We start from the raw sequence: 19,086 nt of genomic DNA on the forward strand, positions 1-19,086 counted from the left end.
GCAAAGAAAAGCATGCATAAATGGGATTGCATGATGCCATTTGCGTGTGTGTGCACGCATGCTTGCATGTGTGAATAGGATGATTATCGAGTGTGAAGTGTGTGTGAATGGGATTCCATGGTTGGAAGGGTGTTGTTTTCTTGGGTGTGTGTGTGTGTGGCAGTGTTTATGTGTATGTGTGTGTGTTTGTGTGTCCAAAGTGCTGTGCAGCCATAAAGCTGTGCCGGAGAGTTTTTGAGTGATGCCCTTGCACTACCGCAGCCAGGAGACCAATAACAGTATAGCAGCTTAAGGAGGCTCCCGCCAAGTGACCAATGATTAGATCCAACTGAAGGAGGCCAGAGCTGAATGGCCCGTCATTCCACAGCTTCATTCCCCCTCAGAGCCCCATTTCCAGCCCCCCCACCCCCTGTCCCAGAAACAGGAGGGGGTTTTCATCGCGGGTGTTGCAGAAATGCCTTGGTTTACTCTTCGCTTCTTTTTCGAGTTGTGTTGACGGCTCCGTAGGAAGGAGAGCAAGTGTCTCTCTCTGTGCATGCTCTGGTTGGAAACAATAAAGGTTTCTTCCATTCAATCAGTCAGTGTTTCAACAACAAGAAAAAACTGCTAGATGTGTGAAATCTTGTTCCTGACTCCCCTGCTCTGTGAACCTTTGTTATTTCTTTGCTCGAACAACACTGCTGCTTGTTTTCGTGCCTCCTCGCAGACTCGTCTTGTGTGTGTGTTTGTATCGACTCGTGGTATTGATCAGATAGAGCAGCAGGGTGGTATTGCACTTAGCTGTCACCGCATCCTGACGCTGAAGAAGAGCCCTGTGTTTCTCAGGATCTGGCTAGCAAAAGCAGAAAAGGTTTTAAAATCGTATTCATCTGCTCTGTTCAGTCATTTAATCGTGAAATAAAATAAGTCCCCACATGGGGTTGGCTGTTAGTCTGTGGGGCCAATTTATGAGCAACACATCTCCCGTCTGTGTAATCCACAAACTGCCCTCGGTTGTTTGACTTATTGATTTTTGCTAGATTGGGGCTCCTAAAGCATCCCTCTCTTCCTGTTTGGTGGGACTCCATGCAGAAACACACCGCGTTCCGGCTCCGTGGCTCGGGGCCCATCCTGGTGGTCGTCAAAGGGGTTACTGGGGAAGGTGAGGAAGGCTCTGGCTGGCTAGTCTGCCCGCTGGGTGCCCCGGGCTTCTGGATGGAGGATGGCTCCCACAGGACCCGCTCCCAATGACCGTCGCTGTCTATGAATAGCTGCTGCATTGCAGATGGAGGGAAGAGAGGGGAGGAGAAGGAACAGACGGGAAGGAAGTGTTGTAATGGGTGAGTAAATGGTTTGTGGTGAAACGAAGAGAGGAATAAGGATTGTGGGTGTGTGTGTGTGTGTGTGTGTTTGCGTGCATTCGGGGAAGTCAAATTAATTTTCAAGGACACTAAATTCCCCCACTGTGGTGATTCGAAGCCATGCCGGCTGTTTTTCTGTCTGTAATATCTGCTCAAACAACAAAATCGGCACGGCAGCTTATTGCTGCCAGGTTTCTGAACAAAGTGTGATTGTTAGGAGGGCAACAAGACAGAGACGGAGACTCACGCAGAAGTGAGCGAAGACAGCAAGACGGGGTGGAAATGAAGATGATATAGAGGATAAACCCACCACCTCATTACATTTCAGAGTCTTTGATGAACATGTAATGATTGCTGCAGCCTCAGAAACCTGCACGCACACTCGTCCTGACGCATGCATGCCTGTACACAGTCACCAAGACACATGTTTTTATAGGAGGACATTGCATTTATTTATTACCTAAAGGCTGAATCCTAACCTCAACAAAAACAGCCATAAACCTAATCCCAACCCCAATAGAAACCTCAACCAAAAACCAAGAAATAACCCTAACATTGAATGGTTTACAATGTCGTGGGGACTTTTTGAGGAGCAATCCCCATGAGACTGCAAGGCTGCAACTGCCGATTATTGTCGGTGTTTATTAATCTAATATTTGATTAATCAGTTTGGTCTTTTAAGAAAATATTAAAATTCCAAAACCCAAGGACACTCAATTTACAAAGGTATAAAGAGAGAAAAGCAGCAAAGCTTCACATTGGAGAAGCTGGATTCAGAGAATGTTTGCAATGTTTGAAATTCATTTTAATAATCCATCAATCCATACTCGCATTACTATTTCATATTACCGATACCATTAATGCACATTATTGACCTGCTTCTTCACCAGAGTCTCTGTGCTTTCTCACCTCACAGGTTCCTGTGTATCCGGGTTATACCTGGACCAGGTCTTGCCTCCTGCCGTGGTTCTGTCATACATTGAATGTGCTGTAATTACATTGAATGTGTTGTAATTCACTATCCTGTTCTACACATGACATCTATTGCACTTCTGTCCATCCTGGGAGAGGGATCCCTCCTCTATTGCTCTCCCACAGGTTTCTTCCTCTTTTCTCCCCGTTAAAGGGTTTTTTGGGGGGAGTTTTTCCTGTTCCGATGTGAGGGTCCTGGGACAAGAGGATGTCAAATGTGTACATATTGTAAAGCCCTCTGAGGCAAATTTGTAATTTGTGATTTTGGGCTATACAAAAATAAATTCAATTGAATTAAATTGAATCAATCGTTTTTTTGTTTTTTTTATCAAGCAAAACAAAAAATGCACATTCATTGGTTCCACTCTCAATTGTGAGATGTGAGTTGCTGTTGGACTGTTGTTCGACAAAACAAGCAATTTGAAGTCGAACTTCAGAAAATTGTTGAAAGACTATTTCCTCACATTTTAAATAAGCTCTATAAACATCAGGCATGCAGACTCTCACACACTCTACTTGCCGTGCAGACTGGTTGCCAAACAGATTGACGGTTCCATCCACTATCAAGTAGCCTGTTATTGATTGATTGTCTGGCCTGTTGAATAATGATGATGATGATGATAATAACAATAATGATCGTTCCTCTCTGCTACAAAATGCCTGTGGCCCGCACTGGCAGAAATGTGACATTAATTTGTCCTTGTGGCAAATGTTTGTGGTATAGTTTGTGCATGAAAGAGCTTTGGCACTGACGTTAAAACTATGTGTAGACCTCCCTTTCTCTCTGTCTCTCTCTCTCTCTCTCTCTGTCTACATACTCCGCTATATTCCGCTCACTACATCCAGTCGCGGTTAACGGGCGTGCGGTTGCCAGGAGAGGCGCGCGTGCAGCAGAGTAGTGTACAGTTTTAACGGCAGAGCGGCACGGGCTCTCCCCCGCCATTTCCTCGTGCCGAGCCCTGGAATGTCGAGTAGCGGCTCGGGCTCTTCCTCGCGGAAGGAGTTCGATGTGAAGCAGATCCTCAGGATCCGATGGAGGTGGTTCGGTCACCCCGCGGTCCCTCCGACTCACTCCCCGCCGCTAGGAGACTACTTCGCCGGGCGAAGAGCGGGCGGCAGCTCCGGAGACGGGGCGTCAGTCAGCGGCTGTAGCAACTCGAATTCAGCCAGCGCGAACCCCAGCGCTGGGGGTCACAGCGGGCTGGTGGCCAGCGGCAGCGCTGGGTCTAATCTGTGTAACGGCAGCAACATAAAGTTTGCTGATTCGACGGGGAGTCGGGGCGGACCGGGAGGAGCAGTTGGAGCGACGGGGAGCTCCTGCACCCGCTCCTTCAGCCAGCCAGAGTGCAGGAGCCCCACCGCCGCCGCGCTGTCGTGGGTCTCCCCGCCGCCTCATCGTCGTTCCCGACCCGCGACGAGCATGGAGCCCCCCGGCGAGGCTCCGATGCCCCAGCTGGTACCTGAGCCAACCGCTCATGTTGAGGTCGAGGAGGAGGCGGCGGCAGCACCGGCCGCGTCGGGCACCGAGGACAACCACCAAGAAACCGACTCCAGCTCGTGCAGGTAGGAGACGGATGTGGGAGTCTGCATGGGACCTTGCAGCCAAAACTAAAGTTACGGGCAAAATTAGTACCGAATAAAGTCAGTGAAATTCATAGAACATACACATACGCCTTAAAAGTTATAGGGTAGGTGTCTTGCATTGTCACCGGCAGAGTTAGCTTTTATAGTTAATGAGTCATTTCTATTTTATCGCATTTAACTTTAACATTGTTTTCGTGTTAACAGGCACTACGTCGGTGTCACTTATCACTATCACTGGCAGGTGGAAACGGAATACGCCCCCACTGAGTTTATAAAAGTAAATGGAGGATTCATTAGTAGTCAGTGGTAGCTTATGCAGCTGTGCAGTCACTCATTAGGGTACACAGTTAGACAGAAAGAGGGAGAAAGAAAATGATGGCTTGAGTACATTGGGGACGGCATGTGGTCCACTGATTTCTCTCCTCAACCTCCTAATGAGGCTCCAGTACCCAGACTCTGTTAGAGGACGCAAACGCACCCTCTTGAGAATATGGGATATTCATAGTCAAATTAACAATAGGGCTCCAGGGCTGAGCTCCGCGTGTAGCTACATTCTCTGCACTTGACATTTATATTGTTTTGTCTTCAGTGACTGATTCCCTTATAGCTTTTGCTCACATTCCTCAGTGCTCGTGTGCGTGTTCGTGTACACATGCTTGGATGGAGTGTGTTGCACTGGTGTGGCCAATCCAGATGTTGTGATGTGAAACGGCGTTTAATTATGGTTGCCGTAGAGACAGGGAAACACAGCAATTAGGGCATCATCTCCCAGGTTTATGTTTTTTATTGTGATGCAGCATTAAATGGGTTGAAGTAAAGGGAGCAGTACACACAGTGAGTGTGTGTGTGTGTGTGTGTGTGTGTGTCTTTGTGTGTGTGTGCATGGTTACTATACTGGCGTAATGATGCATCTGAAAGCCTCCCATTATTCTCTGCGTTCCCAAGACACACATCAGAAAATATCAATCATTCCTACAGTAGGACACACGCGTGCACACGCACTCACTTTTAAAAACAGCTTTCAGTAGGAGCAAGAGTGGATTTCAAAAAAAATAATTTATCGTCTGATGCACTTTCACTCTACACCCTAATTGGTTTTCATCTCAAATGTCAGATTGTGGGCGCGAAAGAGAGAGAGAGAAATATGGTTTTAAAAATATCTATTGTTATGCAAGGCTTGTCACATCTTCGGTGATGATGGGAGTCCGGCAGTGCTCACACAGAAAATTACTTCTGCTTAATAGTAATGCACACGTACACACACACACACACACCAGCCTCGATATCATAGGCAAAGATGAAATTATAATGTGAACCTGCACAGAACTGGAGTACGTATTGTGCATGTACACGGATGTAGTGTCCCTGCACATGTTAGGGTTGCCATACCAACACAGAGATTGGTTTCTGCAGCGTACATGTCCATGTATGTTTTGTGTGTCTCTCTCTGTATGCGATCCATCCCCTCCCTCCGACAGCCCCTGTGTACAGTATGATACTCCAAGAACACAAGTGGCAGAATCCCAAGTGGGATCATGGGAAGGGACGCGTGCTGAATCCCAGAGTGGCTGAACGGCTGGGCTCAACACTGCTGATCCCCTCCTTTCCCTTTTTACTTTCTCACCCCCAGCCAGCTCCCCCCTTTAAATCCTGGTGTGCCTCCCTTCTTTCCCTCCGTCCCGTGTTCATCTCTGCCCACCCTTGTCCATTAATTTGCCCTCTCTCTGTTTCCCCCCCCCCCCCCCCCCCCCTTTTTCTAATGTGTTGGGAGAAAACGAAAGCGTTTGCATGTGTGTCACGGAGGGGGTTCACATGTGACCAGGCAGGCACTGTGGTGGCTGGATGATCGCGTCGTATATCAGCCCACAGAACCAAGTTTCATTTGCATTAGCCGTTAGCCTACAGGCTAATCAGGCTGGATAGTTAATCACAAGGAAGTGTGCGTGCAAATGTGCGTGAGAGAGAGAGAGGCAGGGAGAAAGACATTGAATGACAGTGGTGTGAGTGTCCTTGCCTGGTGCAGGGGTTTAAAAAATCTGGCTGCATGGTGTTGATTCGCCCCAGACACACTCTCTCTGTCTCCTCTCTCTCTCTCTCTCTCTCTCTCTCTCTCTCTCTCTCTCTCTCTCTCTCTCTGTGTTTCTCTCTCTGTCAATGTTGAGTGCCTGCCAGGCTCAATTAAGAGGACTGGAAGGCAGCGTTCTCCCACTTCAAAGTCATCTCCTCTGAGGATAGGAAAGCCAGCCAAAAAGCCTCCTTGGAGGGCTAGATTGGGATGGTGGAGAGAGGCAAAGATGGATGATGGGATGAGGTGGAACGAAGTGAGTGATGGATGAGATTAGATATAAGAGTGAGGACGGGAGATGGATCGAGAGGAGTAGAGGACAGAGGCAGAGGGAAGATGACTCCTGTTATAGCACATACACAGCAGCACATACACACACAGACCAGAATGCATGCATGAGTACACACACTGTGAAGGCCACGAACACCAGCAGTTTTCTTATAACTTTATTTAGCGATGTCTGAGATTATTTTCAAATTCGGGTCAAATCAGTTTCATTTCTAAAGCCCAAAAAAGATGACGAGGCCGGACCAGAAAGCCTTTACTGTACCACAAAAAAACCCACAAAAAAAACGGAAAAGAGGCCACACTCGAGATACATACAAGAATGATATCTCAATTATAATCCTGTTAAAGACCATTTAGTGTTTGCATTTAAAGTCATCTAGAAAAGCCACATTTTCCACGACCCACCCAGAACTTCGCTCGCTGTTTAATGCCGAGAGAATATGTGTGTGGAAAATTGTGATAGATGAGGGTTTGATTTGAAACAAACACACACACACACACACACACACACACTTACACATCCCTAAAAGAGTGTGATTTCTCTTTAACTGCAGAGTTGAAGTGATATCATCCTTGAGGTATCACTTCATTTATCTCTTTGTGCTGTAGAGCCAGTCCTGCCACTTCTGTTGCTAAATTAAAAATGGAAGTACAGCTCTGGCTCTCGTAAATTAAATGCCGGTATGGGAGCCATGCCCATGATGACTGATAATTCACAGGGGGGCTATACTTCGGTGCTTGTCTTTTGATGAGCCACACACCGGCTCAAACGTAAACGGCTCAGACAGGAAGAATAAGACATAACCCTGGGCTGCAACACTTCCACCAGTGAATACAAATGTTGAGGCCGTCCTGGCCTAAAATCCTGCTTCACTTCTCCCCGTTGTTGGTATAGAAACAAGGAAACTGGCTGCCATTAGGGAGCGGAGTAAATCACTGCACATCCGATGGGCTCGGCTTCCACAGCTATTTAATTGGCAGCCCCTCTTTTAAGTGGGCTAAATTTATCTGGCCATTTACTCTTAGTAATTGGACCTTTACAGAGCTTTTGTCTGCTGCTGGCGACATACAGTAACCCTGTTGAGAAGTGAAGGAGCGAGCAGAGTGTGCGTGAGGGAAAGGCACGAAGAATAAAGATGGCACGCAGATGACACAGAGCAGCTGGTGTCGCTCTCTCCACACATCTGTCTCGTTTGTGTCGAACAAAAGAGAATCGGCACCGACGCCACGCACTCAAAGCTTCTGTCTCCTTCTCTTTGTGTCTGTCTCTCTGTCTGTCTGTGTGAACGCCTGTCTTCGCGTTAGGACGTCCAACAGCAGTGCCACGCTCTCCTCGTGCGTGTCCATGGAGCCATGTGCGTGTCCAGAGGAGTGCACGTTCACCGCTCTGTCCCACGCCGACTCCACCTTCCGCAAGATGGAGGGCTACCTGAGGTCCCGGCAGCTGTGCGATGTCGTACTGGTGGTGGGAGACAGGCGGATACCTGCACACAGGTAGGAGCAAAGACACCATGAAGATATCACTCAAACATTCATAGCAAATATGGTGACGTTGAATAGATGACATCAGACCTGCGACTAATGGTTAAATGTCTTCTATGAATCTCCTAGTTATGTTTTAGATTAATTGGTTCATTGTTTGAGCCAAAAACAATCAACAAAAAAATCCAAATCAAGTTAATGTCTTTTAATCGTATGTTTTGTCTGAGCAACAATCCAAAACCTATTGGTATTCAATTAACAATGATATAAAACCGAAAAGCATCAAATCCTCACATTTAAAAAGCTTCAATGAATCAGTGTTTGCCAATTTTTGGTTGCTAATTGACTAGATGGGTTAATCATATCAAAATTGTCATTAATTGAATTTCCTAATTATTGAACTGCTGATTTTAGCAGTATACATGATCAATGTTCCTCACCAGTGTAAAACAAACCCTGTTTTATAGTAGCAGAGTGAAAGATTAGATGACAGCTGCAATCAACAAAAACGTCTTTTTGCATCATTCGGGGAAATGAAAGCAGAAATGTAATCAGGAGTTTTTGTTTTCCAAAACATTTTTTAACAATTTGCATCGTATTATTGTGTTTATTTTTGCCACTTCCCCTTCGCATGTTGCCCTATGGTGGGCGCTCTGAAGAATACACACTAAATATGTTAACACACCGTCTGTATACAAAATACTGACGAGTGCAAACACACTCACACATGAATGCTGTGGCTCAGTGATAGAGCGAGTCGTCCTTCAATCAGAAGATTGCGGGACTCGATCCCCGGCTCCGCTAGTCCACGTCGATGTGTCCTTGGGCAAGACACTTAACCCCAAATTAAGTGTTTAGCACTGAACACAAAGTACAGCTGAGGTTGGTGGGAATTTCATTAGATTTCACAGGTATTTGGTCATAAACCAAAGTCAAGTACATTTTATTTATATAGCCTAATACCACAAATCACATATTTGCCTCAGGGGGGTGTACAATCTCTTCAGCATACGACGACCTCTGTCCTTAGACCCAAAGGCTGTGCCATCAGTGTTTGAATGTTGTGTGAATGTTACATAGTCCTGATGGGCAGGTGGCACCTTACATGGTAGCCCCTGCCATCAGTGTATGAATGGGTGTGAACGGGTGCACGACATGTAGTGTTAAAGAGCTTTGAGTGGTCGGAAGACTAGAAAAGCTCTTTACAAGTACAAGTCCATTTACATGAAAAATAAATCCATCTAGAGCTGTAAGAATTAATTGATTAGCTGATCAACATAGAATTAACTACAGTATGTTGATAATCAATTGTCACTTCTGAAACAAAAATGCCAAACAAAATGCAAAATGTCTGACTTTGTATTTTTGATTGTTGGTTGGCCAAAACTAGCAACTTAAAGATGTCATTTTGGGAGTGATTTAGTGATGTCTAACTATTTGATGACATTTCATAGACAAAGCAATTAATCAGAAAAGCAATTAATCAAAAATGAAAATAATTGTACATCAAACTTTATACTGTCCTGTAATGATGGCACATTCATCACAACATCTCAACACATGCATGTACACATGTGCGCACACACACACACACATGATGACACATGCTGCTCACACAGGATATTGTTTGGAAAGTATCTTTCACATGCAACACAGTCACGCTTTTAAAAGTCCCTTTTATTTTTGTAGTCTCTCTGTATCACACATAGTCAACTGAGCCTCTGAATCATGCATTAAACACACACGCACACACACACACATGTGCCCCTCTACGCTGCTCTGTCGCTGCTGCTTCTCCGGGCATGTGGCCACGGGTGCAGCAGCAGGGTCCATCTGCACATGGGAGGCACAGAAGAGCGGTCCTCCACCAGCAGAAAGCCTCCTTTTCTCTCACCGCCTTCCTCCTCTGCCTCACTTGATTTAAGTCCCCTAGGCACAGATGGTGACAAACAAAAGACCCCGCTGTATGAGAACCCAAATGGTGTATATGAAAGAGTGTGTCGGCATTTGAAGCTGCTTCTAAGTGTTCATTGTGTGTATGTGTGTGTATGTGTGTACTAGCAAGGGGGTGGGAGTGAGATGTTTGAAAGTGGGTGTTTTGTTTGCAATTGATTTATTGCATGTGTAGGATAAAAAACGCTTTTCTGGGAACAAAACATACACCCTCTTTCTCTGTTTTACAAGTACACACAAACAAGTGCACCGTGCGTGCCGAATAGGCCACTTGTACTGTGTGTAGCTGCACAGGTTTTTGTGGAGTTTGTTGCCAACAGTGCAGTTTGAGCAAAACTCAAGCTCTATATGCACTTTTTAAAAAGTAGAGCACAGCCATACTGTTTGTCTCTGGGGCAGCACCCTATACAAATACATTATCTTGCAAAAGCTATTTTTGTACTTCCCAGTGAGCACCTCTAAGTGTGCTACCTCAACTGATTTAAGTTAATATAACTTTAGTTCAGAAACGTCTGCATTAGGGCTGGGCGGTATGACCAAAAATGCATATCACGGTATTTTGTAAGACTCTGGCGGTTTCACGGTATATCACGCTATTTTTTTTTTCCGCGTTAAAGCATTAATTAATTAACACCGAACACCAAATTGTTTATGTGTCACAAACTGTTGTGTCGTGGTGTTTTGCTCTGTTAAATAGAGTTAGTTGTGGGTTGTTAATTGTTGTTATAAAGTTATAACCATGACTAGGGTTCCCTCTCAATACACTTAAGACAACTAGCTCCGACCGTAACGCTCTCAGCGGCAAACAATATATTTTGCTGCCTGTTGAAGAGCGACAGAAGTTGTTTCAGCTCTGCACCGGTATGACGGTATATGAAAAATTCATATCATATGGGAAATTAAAACCGGTATACCGGTTGAACCGGTATACCACCCAGCCCTAGTCTGCATACCTCTTTGAGGTTCTACTTTGGCATTGCGGTGCTTTGAGCTGAATGCTAACATGCTCACGGTGCCAATGCTAACATGTCGATGTTGAGCAAATATAATGTTTACCGTGTTCACTATCTAAGTTTGGCATGTTAGTGTGCTAACATTTGCTGTTTAGCACTGAACAAACTTCAACAGGGAAAAACGGAACAATCTTGAGCAAAGTGTTGGACAAATAAAAAATTTGGACCGACGGCTAAATAGTAATTACCTAGTTATTACAATTCACCCTGAGGGAAAAGCGGAAATTTCGACCTGCTGGTGGCGTTAGAGCAATAGTCAGGGGATCACCAAGGTCATTAGGGAACATTTTCCGGGGAACATGAATTGTCTGTACAAAAGTTCATGGCAATAGTTATTGAGATATTTCAGTCTGGGCAAAAGTGGTGACCAACAGACAAACGGACATATTGCCACCCCAACATCAGCGTGGCTAAACATGTACTGCTGTATTTTTATGTGTGGAGAAGGGTCATAGTAGTTGAGTAAGTCTCTCCTACCAGCCCTCCTGTTGTTTTCACCCTCTCTGTTTTTCCACCGCTGTGTCTCTTCACCAAGCACACTCAAACACAAACAGACACAGTGTTCAGTTTCCAGCTCGGCCTCTGTTTTCCTGCCTCCGACTCGTCTGTTTCCTGCTCTTTTAGTCTTCTCTTTGCTTTTTCCATTACGCAGTGACACACTGCCTGCTATGTCTCTGTCTTCTGCGAGGTGCATTTGTGTGTATATAACCCGGTACTGTATATAGCCCGCGTCGCTCACTGGAAGTCAGAGACCCGCATGAAAAATTAAGAGGAGTGAAAATAGTGTGTGCGCGTGTGTCAGAGAGAGAGAGATAAGAAAGATATACCCGACTGAATACTGGCAGAGCAACTTCCTGCTGACTACAGTGTATTTTGACAACTTTGTCAGTAAAACAAACACACACACACACACACACACACCACTCTTCTCTGCTTCAGGCTATCTGTCATGGTCCCACTGTCACACTTGGTAATGACATTATACACATATGCATAACACACGCACAAGTCTGTTGACCTCAAAGTCAAAAAACACACAAAACACACAGAGCAGTGGAAGCAGAAAATCAGCAGAAACCATTTAAACATGTTAAAATCGGTTCTCATGGCTATCAAACAGAGCTCTAATGTGAGCATTTTCCTAATTTAGTTTACTTATCATCAGCCGTATTTAGATCAGGACATTAAAAATGAGGAGGACTGCTTTATATGGCACGGCCATTTAGACTCCATTAGACAGTCACCACCTCATTTACAAAGACATCTCCAAGAGCAAATAATGAAAAAATACTGCGCATTAAATATTAAATAACATGTACTTTTTTAATACGATGTTTGAGTGTGCGTGTGCGTACTTAACTGAACAGTGACATGAAAGGGTAATGGATTTTTGTGGCGAGGAATTAATTAACTGTCCCTTTTTAAAAAATGACCTTAAGATAATTCCTTTCTGTCCTTCCTCTGGCTTGCTCTCCATTATACCATATATCTTCTCTCCCAGACACTAAATTTCACATTGACCTTAAGTTAAGTATATTCTTTTTTTTCTTCTTCTTTCTCTGCTGACCATGAGCTCAGCTGCAGTGGTTGACAAATGCAATGGGTTGAATAATCTCTTCTCCGACTGCAAGGATTGGCATTGTTTCACAGGGCACGCCAAGGCGTTGTGTCATCTTCGAGCCATGTGTATGAAAAGAATTGAAATTATGAAGAGAATAGAAAGAATACTTAAGCATCTGAGCTCTCTGTCCTCAATATGCTCACTATGTACAAACATCTGGAGATGCCTTAGGCCCATGCCAGGCTGTTGTTTGCACGGGTTTCTTCCACCACTTATCACATCTCTTCAGAGAAGGAGGAGTATGTGCAGATATTGCCATTGGGAGGGCATTGATATCTTCAGACTTGTGCTGTGGGAAACAGTTTTTTTTAAATGTTTTTTTACGGAATTTTGCGTAAAAGCGATGCTTTATTCAGTCATGAGACTGACATGTTACATTGCCCTCAGATTGAAGTAAAGGGGTCTGAAAGTCTCAATCTAAGTCTATCAAGCAATAGAGAATAGCCATCAGTTTATAAAAAATAAAACATTTAAGTCTCATTGTTAATCTTGCAGTGGAAATGTCGGTGTTTCCCCTCAGAGGATGGAGTGAAGCCCTCAGTTCTTACTCTAAAAACCACAGACCTACGTGACGAGATGTTATTCTGGTCTCTGTTTAGACCAACTTGGTTGTTGTGGTTGCTTATTGTGGCTTGAATTTTGACACTTCTGCTATACTTTCCAGCTCACAACACTCATATTGCTCCTCTAGGCTCCTCATATTGTCTCTCATAGGCTCACTGTCCTAAAGGTTCCCCCCCACCTCTGTTGGTGATTCATCTTGCAGATGATTGTTGGCAGGTCATAGTACAAAATGAATATCTGTTGTGACCTTCAGTCATAACGCTGTAGACTTTCCATAAACTAAGAACACACTTGTGGTTGTCAATTCAGGTTCTGCTCACCAACAGGTCTGCGAATGATGTGAATCTTTCGGTATCTTAAGATTCGATTTGAGTTGGTCCAATGAAAGTGGCGATATGTAGACCACTGTTGAATCCGACACCTTCTGGTCATTAGTAGTGTTTCACTGTGTACCGATGCTAGAAAGGTATCGCAATACCCTGCCGTTAAAATCTGTTCGATGCCCCATTTTATTAGTACCGGTTCTTTAAGAAAGACAATGTTTCTATAAGGTAGGTGTGTGTGTGTGTGTGTGTGTGTGTGCGTGTGTGCGTGTGTGCGTGTGTGTGTGCGTGCGTGTGCGCGCGCGTGTGGTTTTAACTTTTCAGCAGTCAAAAAATAAACAGCGGGTCCCGGGATTTAGCTAGGCTTAACCAGCAGGATGGAGTCAAGAAATTAAGTTTAAAAGAAGATTAAATCAGGCCATGAACCGCTTGCCAGGCTGCACAGTGCCGCTCTGAGCTAGTGTCTGTGTCGGCAGAACTCCATTCAGAAAAACAACAAGATAAATATCCACGCAGCTCTAATCAAGGACCAAATGCCCCGATAAAATTACACTCACCATCTTTTCTGAATCTGTCAAAGCATCTCCTGTAATTCGGTAAACACATAATCCACCAAACAGAGAGTGTTAGATTATTGTTTAATTGTTTTAGTATGTTTCTCAGTAACGTGAAATGGACAGAGAGGAAAAGCAGTCGACAGTGAGAGGGATATTCTCTTCACAAAACACAGTGCTTTTTATAGTTACTGCGGTGTCTTCTCTCGTCCACTTTTCACTGAACGTCATCTGATTTTATTATCATTTCATGTTTTTTTTGGTTTCGGAAGCCTCTCCCCATCTACCGTGATGCAGCACCATTCTCTGCCTGATGCGCCGCTGGTTGCAAATGTTAAATTAACTATCAAAGAAATCACATCACACTGTACATCTTTCATTAATATATTTTTACATTTTTTTCATTATTAATGAAAAAGAATGTGAAGTTCCATCATCTTTTATAACTTTTCATGATGTTTTTCCGTGGTATCGTTTCAGTATCGGTATCGAGATATTTATCTTATCGAAGTCACAATTTTGGTATCATGACAACTGTAGTCATTAGCAAGAAGAGAACTACCAACATCCAAAAATAGTTAAAAGTAGTTTACAGCTGTTCCGAATGGCCACGCTCAAAGGCAGGGTGTAAAACCGGACGTCACAGAGAGGGAGGAGACGTGATGATCCTTTAAATGTGGAGATAACGGCAGACACTTCTCAAAGGAATTCATAGCACTTGTTTGTTCATGTGAAAAGTGACAGATGTTCATAGTTCTGTAAAGAACTAAAAAAGCTTGAGAGAGAAGTTGGAACCCTGCTTATGTTCTCGCCTCTGCACAGCTGGCCAATCGTTGCGTGAAGTGGGCGTTAACGCTGGATTGTCAATTTCATAAAGAATTTGTTTGACGCAGCCCCCCCCCCAAGTTCTGATGTTAGAGACGTGATGGGGAAGGCCGTTTGATCAACAAACTAGCACTTTAGTTGGCACTTACTGATGCCTTTAATGTGTGTTAACTACCAATCTACTAGTGTGGTATATTTGCAGGATGACAATGTTCTGCATTAGCCTGCGTCATTTCCAGGCCTCCCTGTTCTGCATCTTCTCCCCGTCAGTCCAGACTCGTCCTGTCAGCAAAAGTCCCCCGTTCCTCCATTACGGCTGTCCGTGCTCTCTGACTGATGCCAGACACTCTCTTCACTCACACAGGCTGGTGCTCTCATCCGTGTCGGACTACTTCGCGGCCATGTTCACCAGCGATGTGAGGGAGGCCAAGCAGGACGAGGTGAAGATGGAAGGAGTGGACCCCGATGCATTGTGGGTCCTGGTGCAGTATGCATACACAGGTATCCAGACACACACTGATCGCCACGCTAATGCTAAATAAATGGATTCATTTTGGTCTCAGTTCTGTAAAATGAAAGGACTTTCATGACCAGTCGCTTGAGTTCATGGGCGGTGTTGCCCTTGATCTTAAAACCTTTTGAATAATATATCTTAGACACTTTAAAATATTCAGTACTCAATTTTTTCGTGAGGTCGCTCTGTCTTCCATCCGTCTCCCCTCTTTTTCTTCCAGGCCGGCTCGATTTGAGGGAGGACACCATTGAGTCTCTGCTGTCTGCCTCCTGTCTACTGCAGCTGTTGCCGGTGGTTCAGGCTTGCTGTTCGTTCCTCATGAAGCAGCTCCACCCCTCCAACTGTCTGGGCATCCGCTCCTATGCCGACGCTCAGGGCTGCAATGACCTGCAGCGGGCCGCTCACACCTACACCATGGTTGGTTTCACGGCCACTTAACCTCTATTCCTTCCAGCTGTTGCAGAGCCACCGCAAGAACATGAATGAAACAACGTCTTTGGAAAATATTGATCTAAATGTGATGATGTAGATTCAGGTAGACCACAGGTGATTTTGACAATGAATTGATTAAGTAAGGACAATAAACAGGCTTCTTTCTCTGTGCAGTTTTCCCCGGTCAGGCCTTGATGTTATTCTCGCTAACAAATCGGTTCCTCGTTCGCAACGCGCGCCACACACCATTATCGCCACAATGGCGGTTTTCAGCACAGGGTTGCTATGGTGACTGTGAAATAGCTCCTCCATCGACTTGATTACTCTTTCTTTTCTTTTTTTGTTCTCTCCTGTGTTAGCGTGCCCTTCCTTCCACCCCGCCTCCCTCTGTGCGTCTGTCTCTGTCAGTGCCATCGTTCCTCTCTTTCTTCCTTTCTCTCTAAAGTGGATCATTGTTCAACTTTAATCCGTGACGTAGAGGTGGCTTTATCTGGGTGTGACTGTAATTCACACACACTTATTATTCACACATACACATCTCACAGGATTATTACAGCCAATGTGTAAGAGCTACACAATAGACGGTGTGGAGAGTCATTTCTTTTTTAAATTATTTGTAATGTTTTATTTGTAGGAGTCACATTTACATGTTGCATGTTTTCTTCCCCTTTTCTAATATCGACAGATAATACTTCCCTCAAAATAGATAAGTAGATAAATGAATGAGAATAGCTATGGCGCGCTATACAATCACAGCACAACAACATCAACCATTGTCATCATCACCTTCCTTATTGTCACAGCTGACACAAATACGAAGCATAATGTGGGCTAACACTTAAGACATTTGTATTATGGCCTCTATGTTTAAGTATCTAGGTTTCATTTCTATCCCATCCACATTCACTCGTTATTACAGCTGAAATGATAAATCGATCATTTGATTCTCAGAAGATTAAGCTGCGTCCTATTTTGATAAACCATGAATCATTCAAGACATTCTCTGGTACTAGCTTCTTAATTGTGCGGACTGTATTTTGTGATGGTATCGAGTAAGTATCTTTTTGAAAGTTGTGTCAGACATTTGTGACTATTTTGTGATATTGATTTATTAATGTGCCGATTAGTAGATACTGAAAATGGTTGGTTGCAGTCCTGCTCTTTGTTTCTCCAGCAACCTTCCTATCTTATATAACTGAATCATTCCAACCTTTTCTCATCCAGCCCCCTTTGTCTGCAGCTCTTCATCCATCTTCCTCTGACCTTTCTCAAGCCCTCATTTCCTTCCTTTTGTTTCTCTCTTCTTGCCTCCTTCTAACCCCTTGATCCCTTTCCTCTCTCCACTCATATCTTCCTATTGTTTTCTTTCTCCCCTTATTCCGATTTTCATCTGCAACTCGTTTTTCAATCATCCAGTCTAAAGTGACCTTCACTACTCTTATAACCATTTCATCTCCCTGTCCACCAGGAACACTTTTTAGAGGTGGTGGGAGGCCAGGAGTTCCTGTTGCTCCCAGTGGAGGAGATGGAGAGGCTGATCACGTCGGATGACGTCAACGTGCCCGATGAGGAGACCGTGGTAACCTCTTTGCTAACGTGGGTCCGCCATGACGCCGCCACGCGACAGCGTCACCTGCCCTTGCTGCTGGCTCACATCCGACTGCCACTGCTGCAGCCACAGGTGAGAGCTGCATAGAACTCCGTCACATATCACGCCGTTGTTACTGACTGATTTAAAGCGACTATAATTGTTATTTTTATAATGACAATCAATGCGAAAAGCATACTGAAAGGAGTCCCTCCTAATGATGAACCTACGGAGGATAATCACCCAAATCTGCAGCTTTACGGAGCTTTATAGCAAGTTTCAGCTCATTGTTAAGCTCTCCGGCCCTCAACTTTATTGTTTTGCTTCCATATTAGCATTCTTGTAACAACGGTTTTAGTGAGAAACCTCTAAAAAGCCACTGTACGCTAACTGCCCTGTGACAGACAGACACAGTTAGCGACTAGCTGGCGTACATAATGGAAGGGACCAAAAACAGAGCTAAAACATTAAGAATATTGGACTTACATTCACCAGGTGGACACAAACACGACTCAATGACTGATAATGTTGGTACATGTTGCTGTTCTTTTTCCATGGCCAAATTTTGTCTCTTGCTCTCTCCCTCCCCCATTCTTCTCTACCTCCTCCTGGCTCCAGTCCGTCTCTCTGTCTCTATCCTCTTCGTGCAATTAGAGGGACTTTAATCATCACGCTAACTGTAGATCACAACCATTACCCTGTCACGCATGTGCTCGTCTTTGTTGTGTTGAAGTGGGTGCATGTGTCTCCTCCTCTCTCCTCTTCCTAGTTTGTGAAAGAGTATCTCAACTGGTAATGTGATGCTTATATGCGAGGCAGAGCCTCGGTTACTGCCTAGGGCGTCGAATGCACACACACACACACACACGTTTTAAACCTTAATTAAGTGTGATAACTCTCTTAACTGAAGCTAAATTATCTGTTCTCTTCATCTCCCTCAGTCGTTTCCCTTACTATTTATAAGGGAAGTGTGGAGATAAATCTCCCCTTGTGGCCCCCCCCCCCCCCCCCCCCTCTTTCTATCTTCTCTGCCTGCGTCTGTACATCTCCCAGGTTTGCACTTGAACACCTCAGATATACGACTTTGCCCCGGTCAGCTGAAATCCCAAGCAGCTGTAACATGTAATCAGGCGAGAAGATGGATGGCGGAGAGGTGAAGCGGTGGAATAGCACTAGAGCAGAGAGAGCAGAAGCAAGGCGGTCATAGAGGGGTTCATTCAACCTTTAGGAGTATATCACCACCACCACCACGCTAAGCTGATAAATGTGTTAACATTCAGCGACCTAATGAGCTGTGACACGCCAATAAAATGATGTATAAACCCCACACAGACGGCCGATCGATATTCATCTAGCAATTAGTCAGCTCTGTATCTAGGCCGCCGTGCAATTACTCATCAAAAGGACGTCAATGAACCCAAATGAAAACCTTTAATCCCTTTTCCTTATCACCACTGTCACACAAACACTGATGCATACACACTTGGTCTAATCTCCTCAGAGGTGCATCTGTGGGCTGTAAATTTGACCTCACGCACTGAACAGATTGTGTTTGCTGATTAATTTCTCAATCATTTGGTCTTAAAAATAGCAGAAAAAAATGTTCAAAGAGAAACATCTGTCACATCTTTGTTTTTTGCTTAACTTTCTGACAAGCAAACTGTCTGATCGTTCATTTCTATCCAACCAAACACCATAAGTGTAAATGCACTCCATGCTAACAACGACGGTGCTAACATGCTGCTATTTAGCGGGTGTAATGTTTACCATATTAATCACTTTAGTTTTGTGGGTTAGCATGCTAAAATTAGCAAACTATCACTAAACATAAAGTACAGCTGAGCTTAAGCTGATGGGAATGTGGGTTTTCAAGTTATTTTGGTCATAAACCAACATGTTGGACAATTTTGAACCAATGATGGGGCAAAAAGCTGGGATCTAGAAAGTCAGTAGGCGTCATTTTACCTG

The 19,086-nt window shown here is 44.4% G+C and overlaps 1 protein-coding gene and 1 long non-coding RNA gene across 6 annotated transcripts in view; one reads left to right on the forward strand and one right to left on the reverse strand.

The window, feature by feature from the left end:
- Window positions 1-19,086, forward strand: part of klhl5 (kelch-like family member 5) — a 59,792-nt gene that overhangs the window by 28,653 nt on the left and 12,053 nt on the right. For 2 of the 4 annotated variants that reach the window (XM_076090981.1, XM_076090980.1), the window contains exons 3-8: window positions 1,072-1,319; window positions 2,257-3,875; window positions 7,555-7,743; window positions 14,949-15,085; window positions 15,319-15,515; window positions 16,999-17,211. In XM_076090981.1, coding sequence (XP_075947096.1) covers window positions 3,277-3,875; window positions 7,555-7,743; window positions 14,949-15,085; window positions 15,319-15,515; window positions 16,999-17,211 — 1,335 coding nt within the window. In that variant the 5' untranslated portion in view covers window positions 1,072-1,319; window positions 2,257-3,276. The remainder of the gene's footprint in view (window positions 1-1,071; window positions 1,320-2,256; window positions 3,876-7,554; window positions 7,744-14,948; window positions 15,086-15,318; window positions 15,516-16,998; window positions 17,212-19,086) is intronic. The other 2 variants (XM_076090978.1, XM_076090979.1) reach the window with 1 other exon arrangement.
- On the reverse strand, window positions 6,393-11,456 carry LOC142949378 (uncharacterized). Of its 2 annotated transcripts, XR_012954026.1 has the most exons (3): window positions 11,175-11,456; window positions 8,457-8,591; window positions 6,393-7,733 (listed from the first exon to the last, which is right to left on the reverse strand). It is a non-coding gene; the product is annotated as an uncharacterized LOC142949378 (long non-coding RNA). The 2 variants fall into 2 exon arrangements; XR_012954025.1 differs by lacking the exon at window positions 11,175-11,456 and having other exon boundaries at window positions 8,457-10,432.

Source organism: Anarhichas minor, unplaced genomic scaffold (assembly GCF_050575085.1).
Source record: "Anarhichas minor isolate MPS153535 unplaced genomic scaffold, ASM5057508v1 ptg000014l, whole genome shotgun sequence".
NCBI classification, from domain to species: Eukaryota; Metazoa; Chordata; class Actinopteri; order Perciformes; family Anarhichadidae; genus Anarhichas; species Anarhichas minor.